Below are 18,669 nucleotides of genomic sequence, written 5' to 3' on the forward strand. Positions count from 1 at the left end.
TTTCTAAAAATATATTATCCCTTCTTATGATATGCTAAAGTTGATGATAAAAGCTTATGGGGGTGTTTCATAGTTGCCAACTACTCATTGTTATCCAGTTCATTTTAGAAGGCACCTGGTTTGTAGTCATCACCAGCTTTTCATAATTCCTTTTTCTGTTTTGCCTTATATCTAGACATCCTCTTTCTCTGTTTTTCTTTGTTATGGATAGTTTTATACACATATCCTGCAGAGTCCCTAAGGAATGGTATCAATGAACTGGCAATATAGCCAATATTGTGCTCAAGGGTTGCAACATGGAATGTGCAGGTAGCAATGTCTTTCCCATGTAATTGGAACAATGCTCTCACGCACATTATTATTGTAGCCCAACGTATCATACAGAAGACAATAAAATATAAACCTAAACATAAGTGTTGACGAGTTTTCTCATGAATGATTTCAGTCGTCACTATGGCCAAGATAAGGAAATTCTGGGTATATATGCGTGGACGAAATTGCTTTTTTATCCTATAAGGAAGCTTCTAAATGACTTAGTCTTTTGTCTGGCAATAGACCAGACCTTTCACAGCATAAAAATTATGAAAACAGAAAATGGCCGTGTGGGACCAAATATGGCTATTTTCTAGGCCGCTGACACCCATAAGGGAGGAGGTGTCTTTGGATATCAGTAACCCAATGACTCCTGATTTTGATCCAGTGCCTGCAGAGGCCAAAAACCCCAAGACTGTGTACTGGCTCATCAATGTCCTTGCACTCATTCTTGAGTACAATGAGCTATGTGAGGGTTCTGTGGCACCTGCAAAGGGCGGTGTGACGTCTGTTGAATGGTGCTTAGGTGTCCAGCTTTGGACAGGGTTAATTTTGAATCTTCAGACAGGTGTATTCTCTTCACTCCAGCCGTTTGAACAAGATCCTGGCTCTCACACTCTGGACAACAAAGATTCTAAACCTGTATGCCAGGAGGTACGAATCCTTCTCTTCTACCCTTCAATCCCATAGTGACAGCACTGATGGCAAGGACACCTGTGGAGAGACTCGAATATGAGAGCTTATTGTTCTCAGCCCTTGATTCTGCTGACATGGAATACGCTTCAATGGCCAGCCACCAGGTGACTTTCTGGACCAACCACTGGTTAGGGGCAGATGCCTAATTCACTAAGACCCAGGATTTGGTAAATCCTGAGACATGGAGGAAGTACCAATTTGATCCTGTCAGGGGGCAAAGGCTGTGACCTTGGCTCACCAATCGGCAAAGTAATGGGCCAGCTGGTTTCAGTATAGGAGGGAATGTGATCGCCTCCCACCTTGATATCAAGTTGGACAACAAGAGGGATGTACCTAAGGAACACCCAAGTGCTGGGCACTACAACCCTCTTCCCACAATATGATGTAGAAATGATGGAAAAGTGAAGAAAAATGAACCATGATGCCCTTATTCATCAAGCAGTTACCTTTAAGGGGGTCCTTTGACAAAGCAGACAGTACTACATTGGATCCCTCTCTCCCTCGTTATGGCTCATTTTGTCTTTGCCTACACATACACTGAATAGGCTGGCATTATTCTTTCCACGTTCTCCTGCCATAATACACTTGACAACAATGAAACTACCAAACAATTCTTCTTCATTCAAGGGGTTAACTAGTGCAATGTAATTGTTTAGTGGCCACTTTCCTCTTGATAAGGGTAGAAGAGACTTCTAGTAGGGCACTCCAAAATCAAACCATTGTCCTCTAGCCTTGGGTAGTGCCATAGCTTCTTTAACCTGACATTCCACTGCCTTGGATTAGAGTTCTCTTGCTTGAGGGTACACTCAGGCATGCTGTCCTATCTTATTTCTCTTCCTCTTATTTTTTTTTAAGTTTTTACATAATTCATACTGTATATGAAAGATTTAATTTAATGTTGTTACTGTTCTTAAAATATTTTAATTTGATTGTTTATTATTTCTTTGTAGTTAGTTTATTTCCTTGTTTCCTTTCCCCACCGGGCTATTTTTCCCTTTTGGATCCCTTGCGTTTATAGCATCTTGCTTTTCCAGCTAGGGCTGTAGCTTAGCTTGTAATAATAATAATGAAAATAAAGGCAGCTAGAACTGATCCCTAACACACCTTGGGATCAGCTCTGAAGAAAACCCCCAAGTACCTCCAAAGCCTCGTCTGCACTTCAAGCTTCTTCCTCTTCAAAGAAAGGCATGGTCAAAGCTCTACCCTTCCGCTCCCAATCTGACCAGTTCAGGAGGGATGGTGGAGGTAGGAATGGAGGAGAGGGATGTTGAAGTCAGTAATCTCCTCCAGCTGGGGGATGTTTGTCAGGCCATTGAGCAACGAGGCACTGACACTAAACAAAGGAATGGGTTGTAGATATTCTTTCAGGATAGATACCACCTACCTCCCACCAACTTTTGAGGTGAAAGCGATGGAGGAGAAGAATGCGTTTGGAGTTGTTTGAGACTTATACAGTACAGACTTGGCTCTTGCTGGTGAAAAATTCATGTTGGGGTTAGAGACTAGTCATTGACCTCTCCTTTGAACAAGTTTGTTTGTCAGACACCATTCAAGATGAAGACAGCAAGTACCATGCTGTCTGATATTAGTAAAGAAGACTTCTGGACCTAAAGGATCCATACCTCCAGATACTCATTCATTGGTCCTACAGAAAGTACCTCTGCTTTGTCTCCCAAAGTGCTCACATGTGTGTTTATGCTTGTCTCTTACTTGGGCCCACTTGAATGGAATTAATCTCTTTAGGTATCTATAGTAGATAATCATCTGATCCTGGCATACTCCAAGCATCAAGACAAAAGTTCTTTTCTTTTGTCACAATCTTGGAATTGTGATTAATTGGGAATATCCAAGTCTCACTCCCAAGCAGAAGATGAAATACCCAAGTACAGTGGGCTGATAAACTCGGCAACATTGACTCTTTCCATCAGACAATTGTACCATTAGGCTTAAGAAGGCAGTGTAACCAATTGTGCACAATCAAGGACTTCTAGCTTGAATCTAGCAACATCTCTTGGGACAACATATTTTGCTGGATGATATGAGAAAAGAAGGCTTCTGGACCTGAAGGATCCATATTTCTAGATACTCATCCATTGGTCCTAGAGGAAGTACCTCTGCTTTGCCTCCCAAAGTGTTCACATGTGTGCTTATGCTTGTCTCTACTTGGCCCCACTTTAATGGAATTCATCTCTTGAGGTATCTACAGTAGATGATAAGCTAATCCTGGCATATTTCAGGATCGAGACAGTTCTTTCCTTTTTTCACAATCTTGGGGTTGTGAATAATTGGGAATATCCAAATCTGCTGACAGACACAGCAATATCGAGAGTCTTTCCATCAGGCAAGTGTATCGGCAGGCTTAAGAAGCCAGCGTACCCATTTGTGCACAATCAAGAACTAGCTTGAAAGCAGCAACATCTTCTGGGACAATATTTTTTTGCTGGACAAACTCGTCCCCCATGGATGTCTTCATCATTGATCGCTATATTGGTGTCTTGAGTCATTTGTCAGCAACCAGAGATCTCTTTTACCATCTTGTTCCAGTAAAACAGGAAGTAAGGGATGATTTGGTAATATGGCTGAAGGCTGAAAATCTCACCAGGGAAGTTCCACTCAATTCTCCACTTCCAGAGATGGTGCTGTGCAGAAACCCAACCAAGAAGGGCAATCACCTAAGGAGCCAAGCCGCATCAGGGATGTAGTCCTCGAAAGGAAGCACTTGTATATCAATGTCAGAAATGCAAGCAGCATTCCTAGCATTGCAAGCTTTCCAATAGAGTTTAATAGGGCACTCAGTAGCGTTAATGAGCTTACGTTTACAAAGTGGTACTGTTTCACAGAAACTTTGTAAGTTGGCAAATCAGGTGCACACATGGGCAGTGGCTAACGCTGTATAGCTCTCAACAAGATTTATTCCCGGCAATATGAACGTTCTACCAGACATGCCCAGTCGTAAGGGCCAGGCTATAGGCTTGAAGTGGTCCCTACATCCTCATGTGGCAGAAAGGCTTATTGCTCTTTGGAGATCACCATCGATTGACCTGTTTGACATTGTTAAGCAGGAAACCCCCACAATCCATCTCCCCAGTTCCAGACCTATGGGAGGCAGTTGAAGAGGCATTCCAACACCCCTGGGACAGCTTGGAATCATATGCCTTTCCACCCTCCTGCCTGATTCGCCAAATATTAACAAGCTGTTGATTATGTTGGGTCTCAGGATGACCTTGGTGTTTGTCTGCTAATGGTCCTCATTGAGATACTGAGAGCTACCCTTATGGGTCACCCTCCTCTGTCGACCCACATTTAGAGGTACCCCAACTTAGCAGCATCCCTTTCACTTGATAGTTGGCAGTTATTCAGCATCTCCTCAGAGTGTAAGGCTTTTTGTCTGCATACTTGCATAGGTTCTCTGTAGTTGTCTACAAGGGGAAGTGGCCATCTGTGATTGTTGTCTTAGAAAGGATACTTCTCCGGTTGAAGCTTCTTGTAGATTTTCTTATTTTCCTTTGTTGAGAGAAGGTCCTATCGGTTTCTTTTTGATAGATGGGAGGAGGTCTTATCTTTATTCTGAATTTGTGGCCAAGACTCACAACCCAGCTGTGTACAACTGCAGGTTCAAGTCTCTCTATCTCTTCTCTACAAGAAGCGACTAGCTAGAATTAGGATGACTTGCCTCTCTGTCTTATGAGGGCACTACCTAAAGACAATTCATAGCTTCAGATTGGAGCAGCAGAGAAACTTTTTCAGCACAGTAGGGATGAAGAATATATCCGAGAATGCTGTTTCATTCTGGCTTCATAGAATCACCACACATGCCTACTCTGCAAACAAGGGGATGGAAGAAGATTCCTGGGTTTAATGTCAACTATTGGATCCACCCTAGAATTCAGGAAGAACCTGTTAGTGGCACAGGTCTTGAAGACAGGAGTCTGGAAAAGCCCAAAATCCTGAACTGCCTACAACCTTAGGGAGCTTACCCACAAACTTAGCTCCCTTACAGTACAAGAAGCATCTCATTCAAGATAGTGGTTGTAATGCAAGTCTATAAGAAATAGAATGACTGGCCTTCTAACTCTTTATTCTTACTCTCCCTTGGGGTGCAAAAATCATACCATTACGTGCCAGTTGCAGGTTAACTTCGTAATTGAGCAACTTTTCTTTTCAAAAAAGTTTTATTTAGAAGTACCTCCCCCATCCTCTTATATGAGAATGGAGGATTTATAGAATGTATACAAACCCGTTTCTCATCATGACCATACATTGAGATGACATGGTTTTACTATGACCGTCTACCAGTCACCTGGTAGGGGCTTACCCTAACCCTTGAACCATTTTCATGCTCATGTCATTAAGAGTGACATGATTCATCACTTGTGGTACTACAGCTTTCAGGACCAAGTGCCTTGACAATTTGTGGGAAAGTTAACCAGCTAGTTTTTGTTCATAGGCACTAACTCCCTCCCTAATAATATGTCTGCTATTAGAAGACAAAGGTTTTGTATTCTTATAGGAATGAATCAAAATTAAAAAAAGTGGTAATTTGTATTTTTTCTAACAATACAAACATGAATCCTTTAAGTTATACTACCCGCTTCAACCACCCCTAAAGTTCCAGGCCTAAGGTTGAAGGTAAGTGCAGAACTTTCTGTCAGGAGGGCAGGACTTACCCTTCACTGCCCTATAACAACTTCTACCTCATTAAAAGTTTAATGGCTGTTCAAGCTAAACTGAAATAACTCCTATTAAAAGATTAAGGTTTTGTGTAGTTAGGAAACATGCAAAGGCTGGCAAATTCAAAATATTTTGAAGATATGGAGAATGAAGATTAAAATAACCCCAGGAAAGAAGGTAGCATAAGGCTTCACCTTAAAAATGCACTTGTACAGTATAAGAGGACTCATTTGTCATGTACTCCTGAAAAGGAAAAGCCTGTTTTAAAAGTTCGTGTAGAGTAGGCTCAGAGATACATTGAAAATAAATGCATTATATAAATAAAAAAGGAATTCCGCTCTTTAAAAAGCACCTTTACCCATTGTCAGATACATTTTTATGAGTGTTCTGGTTAAAACTATTCTTTAATAATGTCTGTGCTATTCCAACCACGACTTTGATTGTGCCATGAGCAAATTTTTCAATTTAAATGAAATTATGACAGATGTGAATAGCTTTTTGTAGGCTGGTTAATCATTTGGAGTTTTTATTTTTGCCTTTATATTGATGAAGCCTGATTTTTAACAAAATCTAGTAAATATAAGTTGAGGTATATTCAAGTAATTTCAGATAGGTACACAGGAAAATATTTGTTGTGAAAGATGTGTACTAGTTTTGCTTATAATTTTTCAGTTTTACTTTAACATGTTTTTTTTTCAACTTTTTACACACCTTTTTATGTTACCTGTTATTAGGAATTACTTAATTTGATTCAATTCTTCTTTAAACAATTTTATTTTCATATTTTCTTACATTTTAATTTTTCTTTTTTCATATAGTGAAGAGGGTGGAAAAGCACTGGATTTGGATGAAGGCAAGACATCTGGAACAGTTGTATTTAATGGAAATTATTAAGTACAGGACCTATTAAAAAGAGTGATTGATACCTGTAGTAGTCACTCATTACCTATCATCCTCATTGGTGCTGAGGTAAATTTTTGTGATATACATGAAACCTGATACCAATAACATTTCTAAAATTACTTTATTCATATAAATTATAGATATTATTGAGATTACTATATCTTTTGTCCATTTTTATACACCCATTAATTTAGTAATTATTTCTTCATTTCTAAAATTACTTAGTTCATATAAATTATAGATATTATTGAAATTACTATATCTTTTGTCCATTTTTATACACCCATTACTTACGTATTTATTTCCTCAAAGCTTTTCGTTACCGTAGTGAATGTGTCATTAATTGTTAATTATAGGTTATGGTTTGTTAAAAGTTCTGCAGTATTATCATTCCATATTGTTTTTATGCTGAAGATATTATCACATGTAAGATGCTTTCTACTTTTACCAATGCTATATGTCAGCTTTATATTTGTGGTGATATGTAATAATATAATGACTCATAGCAATAATATATTATAAGTGAAGTTTAAAGAAAATTTGAGAAACATGCATAATTCTGTAATTTTCATCAGCAATACTGCACCTTATAAAATGAGGTTTTAATAGTTGCAGAAAGTAATGAAATGTCACTTTTTTTACTTTAACATCATGAGTAATTTTCAATGAAAATATGAAAAGCATACCAGATTTTATAATTATTATTCGCATCTTGTTTTATATAATTTTATAGGAGAAATTATTGAAATGTAACCTATTTGCTCACATTTAGAGGGAATTTTTGAATTTTGATATCCAACATGTTGTTTTTTTACAATACACTTTTGTGTCACTTCAACTGCTCTTGCTATTTGCAAAACCACTTTAAGTTTTGCATGAGGCAAAATATACACATTATTTTATGCTAATAATCAGATACATTTTTATATTTCATAAATGAAGGGACATGGTTGGGTATTTTGAAACTCATGCTTTTATGGGATTATTTTGCCTAGTATGTGATGTTTCACCAATTTCTTCAGTTGTACTTAAAATACTTTTGTGGTGCAAATGGGAATACAATGTGAGTATATATGAAGTAACTATGTAAGCCGTAATAGGAATGCAGTTCTAGTTGTAAAGGATATGTGCTACGGGTGTTTTATAAGATTTTCAATCCTTTCCTCCTGAGAGGCACAAAATTTTAAAAATATTGAATTCGGTACGGTCAGTTTCACCAATATTGGTGTAAAACAAAGCTTACAGATTCTCAGAGCTTCAGTTTCATCAATATTGGTGTTAAACAAAGATTTCAGATTCTCAAAGAATATAATACAAAACAGGCCTGTACAAGGAGGAAACAATTTAGTGGGGCATGGCATCAGTATTGATACCTGGAATAAAAGACATCATATACCTGTAATTTAATTACTAAGGGAACATTCTGATATTTTTACTCCCTTTAATTCAAAAAATAGTTCAAATACCTATGGCTCCTATATCAATTGCTGTACATGAATGTACAGTAGTATCTTGGTTTACAAATTTATTTTGTTTCACGAGCGAGCTCACAAATTAAATGGTTGTAAATGAAAACTATTTTTTTCGATAAGAAATAAAGGAAATTCACTTGACGCATTTCACAAGTTGATAATACAAATAGTGTATACAATACAATCCTTTTTTAATGTTTGTAATGGTAATTATTTAGCAATTTATAACTTTCACATCAGAAATGAATACCAATTAATATTTCACAATAAGAAATAGAAATATTGAAAAATTAACATGCACTTTACCTTTATGGAGAATCGTAGCTGGTATGAGAGTGTAGGAAGGATCTCCCTTCATAAGAACTTTATCGGGCCCTCTTTCCTTTGAACGACGTTCTTTGTCACTCAGTGACCCAATTAATTTATGCTTTCTTTTTTGTTTTTACACTCTGCCATTTAATTTTGACAAAGAACCTATCTATAGATGACTGCTTTTTCTTTGAAATGGCATGAAAATATGACAGCATTGCCAGTAAATAGAATTGCCGCTTGGGCTGCCAAAACCTTATCTGGGTGATATGTTTCTACAGATTTTTCCAGGGTTTCCCACATTCTTAACATCATAATTTCTCTTGAAGTTTGAGGTTTGGCATTCTGTCCCTCCTCCTCTTCAGTTAAAATCTTCACATTCTTTTGATGTTGAAATATGCAGCTCAAATACCCTTGCTTCTTCACAAATATTGGTTTTGGTAAACGTATCGCCTGCTTGCTGCTTCTGAACGATCCATTTATGCAGAAACATTTCAACTTTAAGAGAAAGTTGTCATGGATTTGTTATCACCACCTGTTTCACAATGTCAAATTATTTGACGTCTTTGTTCAGAATTATATGTACCAATTATGGATATTGTAGTACAATTATACAGTTTTGGCAGGTTTTCTGCATGCAAACATTGCTCATGCTTCCAAAAATTTCTTTTTTCATCTAGGGGTCATGGTCATGATACTGTTAACTTTACAAAACAGCACTTAATGTCTTTATCATGAACAATAGCTATCACAATTGTACATAAAAGTTTCAAAGACATGCTCACGAGATGCTTTTACTAGTGCTGCTCGGAGAGTGGAAGAGTTAGGCTCTGAGTAAGGTTGTGAGTTTATACAAAAAGTGGGGTGAAGATTTTAGCCCATGACACTTTGATGAGTGGGGTATGGGCTCTGCGTGACGGGTTTCTTGGCATCGCATGCAGGTCTCATTAATACTTATCCACTAGAAATAAGAGGGAAAACAGTTTTACTAAATATGAATTATACTGATTTTTACCATCATCAAAAAATAGGCAAATCTCGATCATTTCTTATGTATGAAAAAATTTTATATTTCACAAATTAGAGATTATTTTCATAAAATTGAGGAAGGTTTTTTTAATAGCCTCCTAATGTTAGAGTAACCTGATCATAGGGCAACATATCTTAATGTGTACTTTAACTAGGGTTTCATGACAACAAAGTAACTGCTTTGCTGGGGAAAGGCACTGTTTGACATTTTTATTGGACAGTACTTTATTTATGAAGGTTTTTGTACTAACTAAATATGTATCATACACTCCAGTTTGTGGAGATGGTGGTGGGATAGACTGCATAAGAGACCTATGACAAATTTTTATATAATACACCACAGATCCATAGCGAAGTCCTATGCATTCTGTGAAGGTGATTTAATCTCTTTTACCCTATTTCCTTTTCTAGTGAGCAACTCATAATTTTTTTCTATTTCACATTTTCAAAATGCATTGATGCTTTTATTCTAATGCAATCCTAACATTCAGCACAATATTCAAAATAAACTATGATGGAGAAAATGTTGTCTTAAGCACTTTAACATTACATTTCACAGAATAAACCAGCATATTTTTTCTGTTAATATTTATGCTTCAGAAATTTATCACCAGTGGTGCTATAGCTTTTAGTAATTAATTTTAATATTTTATTATTTTAAGCTTTATTTGATTTATCAAGACATTTTCCTAAATAAATTGGAAATTTATTTTGCCATTTGCATCTTTTTTGTTAAGTTATGTGTACCAAGATGGATGAGGTAGTCATTACAGTAGACTTGACATTTTTTGGTGGCATAGATTCATTGGGAAAAAGTTTTAAGAAATCTATCATCAAGATGGAATATATTGTTTTATTGTTGAATAAGTTAAATTTTGATTTTGTTGAATAACATGAATTATTTTAAAAATTTGCTTTTAGCAAAACAGGTTTAGTGTTTAAATACGTTTTTCAATCATTACAAATGCATTTTAAAGGTGTAGTTTTTATAGATTGCTGTATTTGTATTTCATGCATTAGTTAGGGCTTGACATGGTTTTTACCTTGATATGCAGTCAAGGGAATGTATCCTTTATTATGGGAACATCAGTTTTAATATTTGAAAGTTTAAGTGCAGATCTGAACTCTTGAATCATTAAGACAGATAGCAGTTAATTGAGCTGTATCAGTGAATATTTGTTAATGAAGCATTTTCTAATTCTTTTCGATGTTATGCATTTACTCATAATAATATTGAGAGTTATAAGTACTTAGTGATAACGAATAGAAAGGAAACATACTGAATCTTAGGAGCTTAATATTTCTCGTGTATAATCTATTTATAATAATTCCCTTAATGGATGAATTAACTATGTTCTCTTTGCAAATTGCATCACTTCAGTACTGTATAGTACCTCTTTCAACTTTCCCAGCTTTTGTGATTAGCAGCAGAGCATTTTTGAGACGTAATGCCATTTGTCTGTGTTGATAATTGCAGTAATTTCATATGCAGCAAATTATTTTTAATCTAATTTGTATAAAAAATTTTCCTTTTACTTTTTTTTTTGCATTTCACTGCAAGAATTTATATAGCACATATTTTATTTACTCTTTAGAAAAGGGTGAACATATTTATTTAAAGTTTAATATATAATGATATTCTGTTTTTAGCATTATGTAAAGGTTTAACATTAAGTTTTGTTGATCTTATTAGACTAGTTATCCTGCATGTCAGGTTCCTTGTTATTGAACATTTCTTATAAAAAAATATGAATTAATATGTACAGTACCAAAAGTTTTAAGGCTTCCAAAATAATGATAATTTAGTAGATTCAAAAGGTTATAGCATAGAAGACTTAGAGACCATTTACAGTATATATTCATAAAAAATATGGGTACTAAGATTTTTATAAACTATTTTCTATGAGAAAAGTTCAAATATTCTTGGTAATAACTTATGCTTACATATTTCACTACTGGATGCACTATTGTATAGGTATAAAGTAATCAAAATTTGTATACTGCAATACAGTGTAGTACATTTGAAATAACTATCATGCAAAAACCTTCAGAGTAATCTCTACAATTATTAAAAAACACTCTTATTCTTCTTATAAGTCTGTATCCTTTTGATCAACTGGTAAAATAAAAATTTTGATAAAGACTAGACACATTGTCTTCAGAAACCTGGTGAATCTAACAAGCTATAATTTCCAAATACTATTGCAAATTCAATATTAAAATGCATGTACAGTACCCTGTAAGCCAAAGAGATATTTTCAAGGCCTTAAGAATAAAAGTCCAGCTCTTGTTGCCTCTTTCATTTTCCTCCTTTTTAATTGTACATCTTACTGATGTAATGTGTTTATCATAAAATAAACACATATATAACTCCTCTCCATTAAAAGATACAAACCAGTATAAAAGTGGTTGAAAAGTCAAAGCAGTAATTAAGAGACTTCACTGCCTGTCATATAGGGTGAAATCCCTCTAAGAAGCCTCTTGGCCTGATATTCATTAATAGGCAAATGGCAGCGCTTATCGGAAAGATGATTCCAGGATAAATTCACAAGGACCCCTATCAATGATATGAAAACAATCCTCAAGAACATGGACCTCATACTATGATAAATAAAAACAAAAATTAATTTGTGTCAACATGTATTCAAATTATTGTTTTTTGAATAAATGAATCTCCCTAAGGTTGGAGGCACTTCCTTAGAACCAGACTGGGAGGTTCTTTTCTTCCCCAGACATGTCATCCTTCTGATCCTAACAACCTCCAACCAGCTAAACATAGAGATATGGAAGCTGATAAGGCATTGGCCAATACTCTGCCTAAAAGGAAGCTAGTATCAGGTTGGCTATCTCTTTACAGTATGGTAAAGAACAGCAGCATTGTAGATAACGTGGAAGTGTTGGACCAGACAAGACTAATATGAATGGAAGTCATCAACCCATCCTCCCCATTGTAAGGAGGATGAAGTTGCTTTTAAGTAGAGTATAGTCCGCTAGAAAGGCTTTTTGTTGAATAACTTGACCAGCATTTGTCATCCGACCCACACACTGTTGTGGCAGCTTCATCTCTTCAAGATGAGAAGAAAAAGTAAAGTGGACAGACATTACACATGGGAGCAGGGAGAGTTGTGCAACTATTGAGCTACCACCACAAGACCTAAGAAAGGGGATTAAGGGGTCTGAGCAATGCTCTATAAATAATGAGGAAAAGATGGTCTGAAACTCTCAAGATGCATCTTCTGTTGAGAGTATATAGGCAGATACTGACTGGGCTAAACGTGAGTTTTTCCTTGAGATGGCAGAGGCCTCCATTGACCCTGGGTGCCTTCCTTGTCAGAAGACTTGTAGAGCTTGAAGGAACTGACTGAGGACTTCCTTTATGAAGTCCTAATGCTAAAGAGGATGTGACAATTATATGAGGACCTCAAGCATTGGAGTCAAATGTCTAAAGGAGAGATAGGCTCACACAGAAACTGGGTCTTTGTAATGTCTCCTAACTAGGAAGGATCAGAAACCCCAACCCTTCCCTCCATAGCTGACATAATGAGAGAGCCTGCACAACTCCTATCTTACTGCAGCAGAGAAGAAAAACAGTTTTAAGGGGTAGACCCAATGATTTCCTCAGGTAGCAGGAGATACGTGCATAAGCTCTGGAGAAGAGGACCAACTGACCTCAGGACCAAGTTCAAGGGTAGCTAAGAATGCCTGAAACTTCCTTCAAGCATGGACTGCTCCCCTGATGTGGATGGATCCAAACTCTACCAAGGAGCTTCTTCAGCAGATAGAGGAGAGGAGTCTGTGACTCTGTGATCTGCTGAAAAATATCCGGCTGGGGAGAGCCATTCTCTGTGACCCCCAATGTACAGTAGTCTCTTGATTACCTATTTGAGAGTCAGCAAAATGGGACAATTCAACTGGGAGCCACCCCCCGAGTGTCCCACAGAAGAGACCATAAAGGTGTAAGTAATGTTTCACTCTTCTTGGTCAAAGCGAGCACTGGATTCCTGGAAAGATCATTACTGGCTGCTGGTATACATGTCAGATCTGCCACTCCAGACTCAATGATTGGCTGAGTCCTAGGCAACAGTCACTGGGTGAGGTCTGTCAGTCCCTCATGGAGGTGGAAGAGGGCAGCTTCTAGGGCAGTGTATACCTTGCCCTTCCCTAACTTGGAGTCCCGGTGATCGGTGCTGTCAATCAAGGCTCACTATGCTTAATGGGACCTGAAGGAATTGCTCAGCAAGAGTTGCTTCCTAAGGCAAAGACCCTCCTCCTATTTCCAGCAAGGACATGGAAGGTGTGTAAAAAGTCTTGCCTTCACCTGGCTCAGAGTAATTGTTGAACATATGCCCGGACCTTTCACCTGCATCAAAGCAGAAGACCATTAAATTAGGCTCAGGATCGTTCAACTAACTCTGTAGGTACCAATTGAAGCATGAGAACTGATATACACTGAAAGAGTGATAGCAGCTTCTAAAGCCTGTCATAAGTCAGAGAGTGATATCTATCACTCTCCCAAAAGAGGAAAGTGCACACTAAAAGTCCTTGTGAGCTTTTGCGAGAGGAATGCTAGGCAATTATTACTACTGCATTTCTTACTTCTGAAAAGTAGTTGAAGAAGGGATAGTTAGGGAAGGAGGAGAAGGAAGAGAAGGGAGAAGAGAGAGCAGACTTAACTCTTCTCTATATCTCTTCCTTGCTACCATGACCATTTCAAAGGTTCCAACTGATCAGGGACCAATATGATTCCTCTGAGTTTGCCAATATGAGTACTATACACAAGAAAATTCCCAAATGAACACCATACCCAGGTATTCGTCCTTTATTTGGGAGAGTGATCAAACATCTTCAATCCTAGAAAATCGATGGCAAGTCTCAATTAATTCTGCAAATGCTACAGAGGTATTCCAGCTGGCTCAAACTTAATGCTTAGGTGGACATACACATGTACTGTACTCCTGAAGAACAAGAGGTACTGAGGAACAACTCAATGCCTGCATGCGCTACAAGTTCTTCAAGTCACTAAGAGCATGAAGTCTTCCTTTCTGGAGGCTGAGTATGGAGCTAAAGTACTAATTGAACATGTCCTCAAAGTATCGATTCAGCCGAGAGGAGAATGAACTCGTATACTCCATCCCTGTTACAACTCTCAAATAGCTGATATAATCCAGGATCATTCCACCTGTCACATGTACAGAGATGGCACTCAGAAGGTAAGTCTAGACTCTATCCGAATAGTTAATGTAGAGATGAAAACACATTCAAGGAACCCAACTGTCAATAGTTGACCACCTCAGTGTCATCTTTCCCTCTTCTATGTATCCCTTCCTGGCAATTGGACTGACTTGGTGTTCAAATCCAGAGACAGTCTGGTGCTTGCTGAAGAAATTTTCTACCCAGAGGTTACCCGGAGGTAATAGGGGAGATAAGGAAGCATACAAGGGCCCCAACGTTGGGTTAGGGGAGTGTGTCTATTGAAGGACCACGCCCGATCCCTTGTACGGTCCCTAGAAGGCGAAAATACATGTGCAACACTGAATCTTGTATGTAAAAATGCCTATTTCATTTAAAACTAAACACTAGGAACACTTATTATATCATGCAGGAAGTAAACATGAACACTAGGCATCGGGCCTAGGGATAGGCTAGTAGGCTAGCATGGGGGTCGGCAAACTGAGTTCGCCGAAGAATACTATCGGCATAATATAACTCATTCCTAGCAATGAAGACTAAATAACTAATAATATTAAATTAGTTATGAGACCGGGAGGGCTGTTCTGGCTAACTAGCTAAAGCATGCGAAGCGAACAGCGGCGTCGTAACATGACACCTCCGGTCAAGGCACAGCTCCGCCACAAAACACAAGATTTAAGGATAAAAAATCATTACTTTACGGCCAGAGCTTATTTAAACAATACAAGAACATGGTACTCAACTTTCCAGAAGAAGGTGAGGCCGAAGGTTGCAACATGGCGACAAAAATCGTTGTAGATCGCAACAAAGAAAGGAATGAGGACGGACGTGACGTCACACAATATGGCTGACAGCTATGGCTGCCGTTTGTTTACGTCGCGAGGTACCGTAACAGTAACGTAGGAGGATAACTTTGGAACGGCTCCTCAGTTATCTCGCCACCTTTCCCCCCTCGAAGCGTAAACGCTATGTGGGGTGCAGATAGCCATGTGGCGTGTCAAAGCATACGTCCCCTGTTGATATATGATATCCTAAAGGGAAACCTTTAGGGTACTCGTGCCAGAAGTTAGAATTCTATGAAAACCTTTGGTTTAATTCTCTGGGAATATCCACTGTAGACATATATACCCTCAGGAAGCTACTAAAGGAACCTTCCATCAGGACGTCATGGCTATCTCACCCAAAACTAGATTTTTCGCTTCGCTCAAAATCCGTTTTTCTTTCTCTTAGAATGCAATTCCCTAGGCCAATAACAAAAGGGATGTACACAAAAGTGGCTGATGATAAGACCCAGTCAAAAGCAATCATGTTCCAGATCAGAGATAGAACTTGTCTATCTTATGCCCAATGAAACAGAAGGAGCATGCAGGTGAGTGTAGCATTTGGCAGCGCTCTTAAAGCATATGAATACTGTGACGGGCCGAGAGAAGGTTGTGACTCAAAGACAGTATAAAAAGCAACTGAGTGAGTTTATTATAGAATACTCTCCTTTATATACAAAAGCTCAAAGCAACAAGAATTTTCATGTTTAAATTGACACCATTACCGATGAGAAACACACACATGTTTATTCAGGCTCTTTTTAGTGCGAGGGGAGAGAGAAGATACAAGCATAATATATACACAAAATGAACTATGTACGATCGTGTGACATACGGTTGGTACATGGCTCCCCCCCTAAAAGTGTCATACTGTACATGTTAAATAGGGCGCCCTGAATCTGGAGTGGTAGTAACAAAAACTGCACCGATTAGTGGCAGTGAGTGGCTGTAGAAGTTGTTGGTTGGGGCGCGAGCGAGTGGTGGATGATGGTTGGCTTTGTTGCCGCTCCGGCTCGTCATGGGGTAGGCGAGTGTGTCCTACAGCATTCATGGGCGTGTGTGTTCTACGGCATTCATAGGCGTGTGTGTCCTACGGCATTCATAGGCGTGTCCTACGGCATTCACATTCATAGGCGTGTGTGTCCTACGGCATTCACGTCAGCTTCGGTTGAAGTTGAATAGGTGTCCTCTTCATCAGGAGTGGAGGCGTTGATGGAGGTTTTGAAGGTCATGAAGTGGGTGTCCATAAGGGCGTCGGCTTTGGTCATCAAGTCCTTTATGGGTAAACTATCGACATCGGGTATGGCAGCGCGTACAGGTTCGGGTAAACGGCTTACCCAAAGGGCATGAAGTAGGTTCACCTCACGAGGAGAGCCGTCTGCGGTAGGTTGCAGGCGAGTGATACTGGTCAATTTCCCAAGGGTGAGCGAAGCCCTTTGGTCCCTCAACGGTTGTTGAGAGAGCTGAAAAAGCTTTGCTATACGGGCGGCTTTTGACGGCGAGTACTGCTGCAGAAGGTATGCTTTGACGGCGTCATGGTAACGGTGAGAGGCAGGGGGGGGGGGGGGGAGGGCATGTCACTCCGGGGTCACCAATGGTGACGAGCCATGAGAAGGTTGTGGCTCAAAGACAGTATGAAAAGCAACTGAGTGAGTTTATTATAGAACACTCTCCTTTAGATACAAAAGCTCAAGGCAACAAGAATTTTCATGTTTAAAATTGACACCGTTACCGATGAGAAACACAGACATGTTTATTCAGGCTCTTTTTAGTGCAAGGGGAGAGCGAAGATACAAGCATAATATATACACAAAATGAACTATACGATCGTGTGACCCATGGTTGGTACAATACAAATCACTAGATGATAAAACTTGTTCTCAACTGCGAATACATGACAGACCATCTTGGTGCTCAGAAGAGAGCTAAAAGGTACAGTACTTGAATTTTAAGTGTTCCCATTTCTGATCACACATAGGAACCACTTGGCATGTAGTTTATCCACGTGGAAAGAACTGCTGACAGGCAATTGCGTTCCCTACTGCGTACAATGTTTGTTTTCATGTCAGAACAAATAATGCTTTTATATTAGCAGTTCCCTTTATGGGGCTAGATATGAAATAAGTTCTCTTCATTCTTTTCTACCTTATATTCTGTCTTTATCTGTCACCTTTATCCAAGATTCTTGAGCCTCCCCAAAGGTCTTTATCCTGCCACTTCCAAATTTACTGTTTTTCTGACTAACTGTTCCTCACTCCTTGTAACAAGTTCAAAATATCTTAATCTTTGACTTTTCATTCTTTTTAAATCTTCTAGATATCTCAATCACATCTCTCCAGCTATCCATCAAAATTTGCATCAAGATCGTCGAACCATACCGCAGCAATGATTCTTAATATTTAAAGGACAGAGAAGCAAGTCATCCAGATAAAAGATAGTCACGTGTTCTGGAGAGGGGATGGAGGACTAGAATCTGGGGTTGTGGACACCTGTGTTCAGGCCCTTGGTCATGAACTCCAGAATAAAGGTGAAGTAGATCTTCTCCGCTTCAGAATGACTTGTGACATATGAAACACCACAAAGCTCGCCTACTCGCTTTACTAAGGCTATGGCTAGCAGGAAGACCATTTCAAGGGTTTGATCCCTGTCTAATGCCCAACTCAAGAGCTCATATGGGACACCCATAAGACCTGAGAACTCTAGTGATATCGTACTCCAGTAGTCTGAGCTTCCAGTGAAGGTGAAACTGCTTAAAGCAATCAATTGCAGAAGCTCTGACTGAGGAAATATCCCATCTACAATCTCAGGGATCAAGATGATCTTGGCACGTAGGAAGATATCAAAGATAGGAAAGTACATGGGAATATCATGGTGCATGGACTATAAGTGCTGGGATAAAATAGATGATCTGATCCTCTCACACTTGAGAGTTTGGGAACATCAAGTGACTGATCACAAGGCAATAGAGCGCAATGTGCAATCACATAGAAATAGCAAGACACAATTTCAGGATAGGAGTCTGTGACATTCCAGCTAGTCTTAAAAGAGCTAGTGCAACAAAATGGCTAGTTTCATAATAGCTAGTGCCAATATATAGCCAATATAGCTAATATCAAGAAACATGTAGTGGAGGTGTGCAATGAAGAATTGTGTTGTAACATCGAATAAAAAAATAATTTTAAGCCAAATAAATGGAAAAAGCATCAAATTATAGTGTATCACCAAGAAGAATTATTGAAAGGGTAATGCAAGAGTTGGATGTCAAA

General features: G+C 38.6%; 2 protein-coding genes across 3 annotated transcripts in view; one reads left to right on the top strand and one right to left on the bottom strand.

The window, feature by feature from the left end:
- LOC137657022 (Golgi-associated PDZ and coiled-coil motif-containing protein-like) overlaps window positions 1–6,742 on the top strand; it is a 90,894-nt gene extending 84,152 nt beyond the window's left edge. Inside the window, exon 13 of the mRNA XM_068391382.1 lies at window positions 6,498–6,742. Within this exon, the coding sequence (XP_068247483.1) occupies window positions 6,498–6,573 (76 nt within the window). The 3' untranslated portion in view covers window positions 6,574–6,742. The remainder of the gene's footprint in view (window positions 1–6,497) is intronic.
- The window catches only part of LOC137657030 (protein NATD1-like), a 67,920-nt gene continuing 55,641 nt past the window's right edge, over window positions 6,391–18,669 (bottom strand). Inside the window, exon 4 of one of the 2 annotated variants that reach the window (XM_068391399.1) lies at window positions 6,391–6,541. The gene's annotated coding sequence lies outside the window, so the exon portion shown is untranslated. Of the gene's footprint in view, window positions 6,542–9,189; window positions 9,325–18,669 lie in introns of those variants that run through there. The other variant, XM_068391404.1, reaches the window with a different exon arrangement.

The sequence above is a fragment of the Palaemon carinicauda genome, chromosome 1, assembly GCF_036898095.1.
Source record: "Palaemon carinicauda isolate YSFRI2023 chromosome 1, ASM3689809v2, whole genome shotgun sequence".
Classification (NCBI taxonomy): domain Eukaryota; kingdom Metazoa; phylum Arthropoda; class Malacostraca; order Decapoda; family Palaemonidae; genus Palaemon; species Palaemon carinicauda.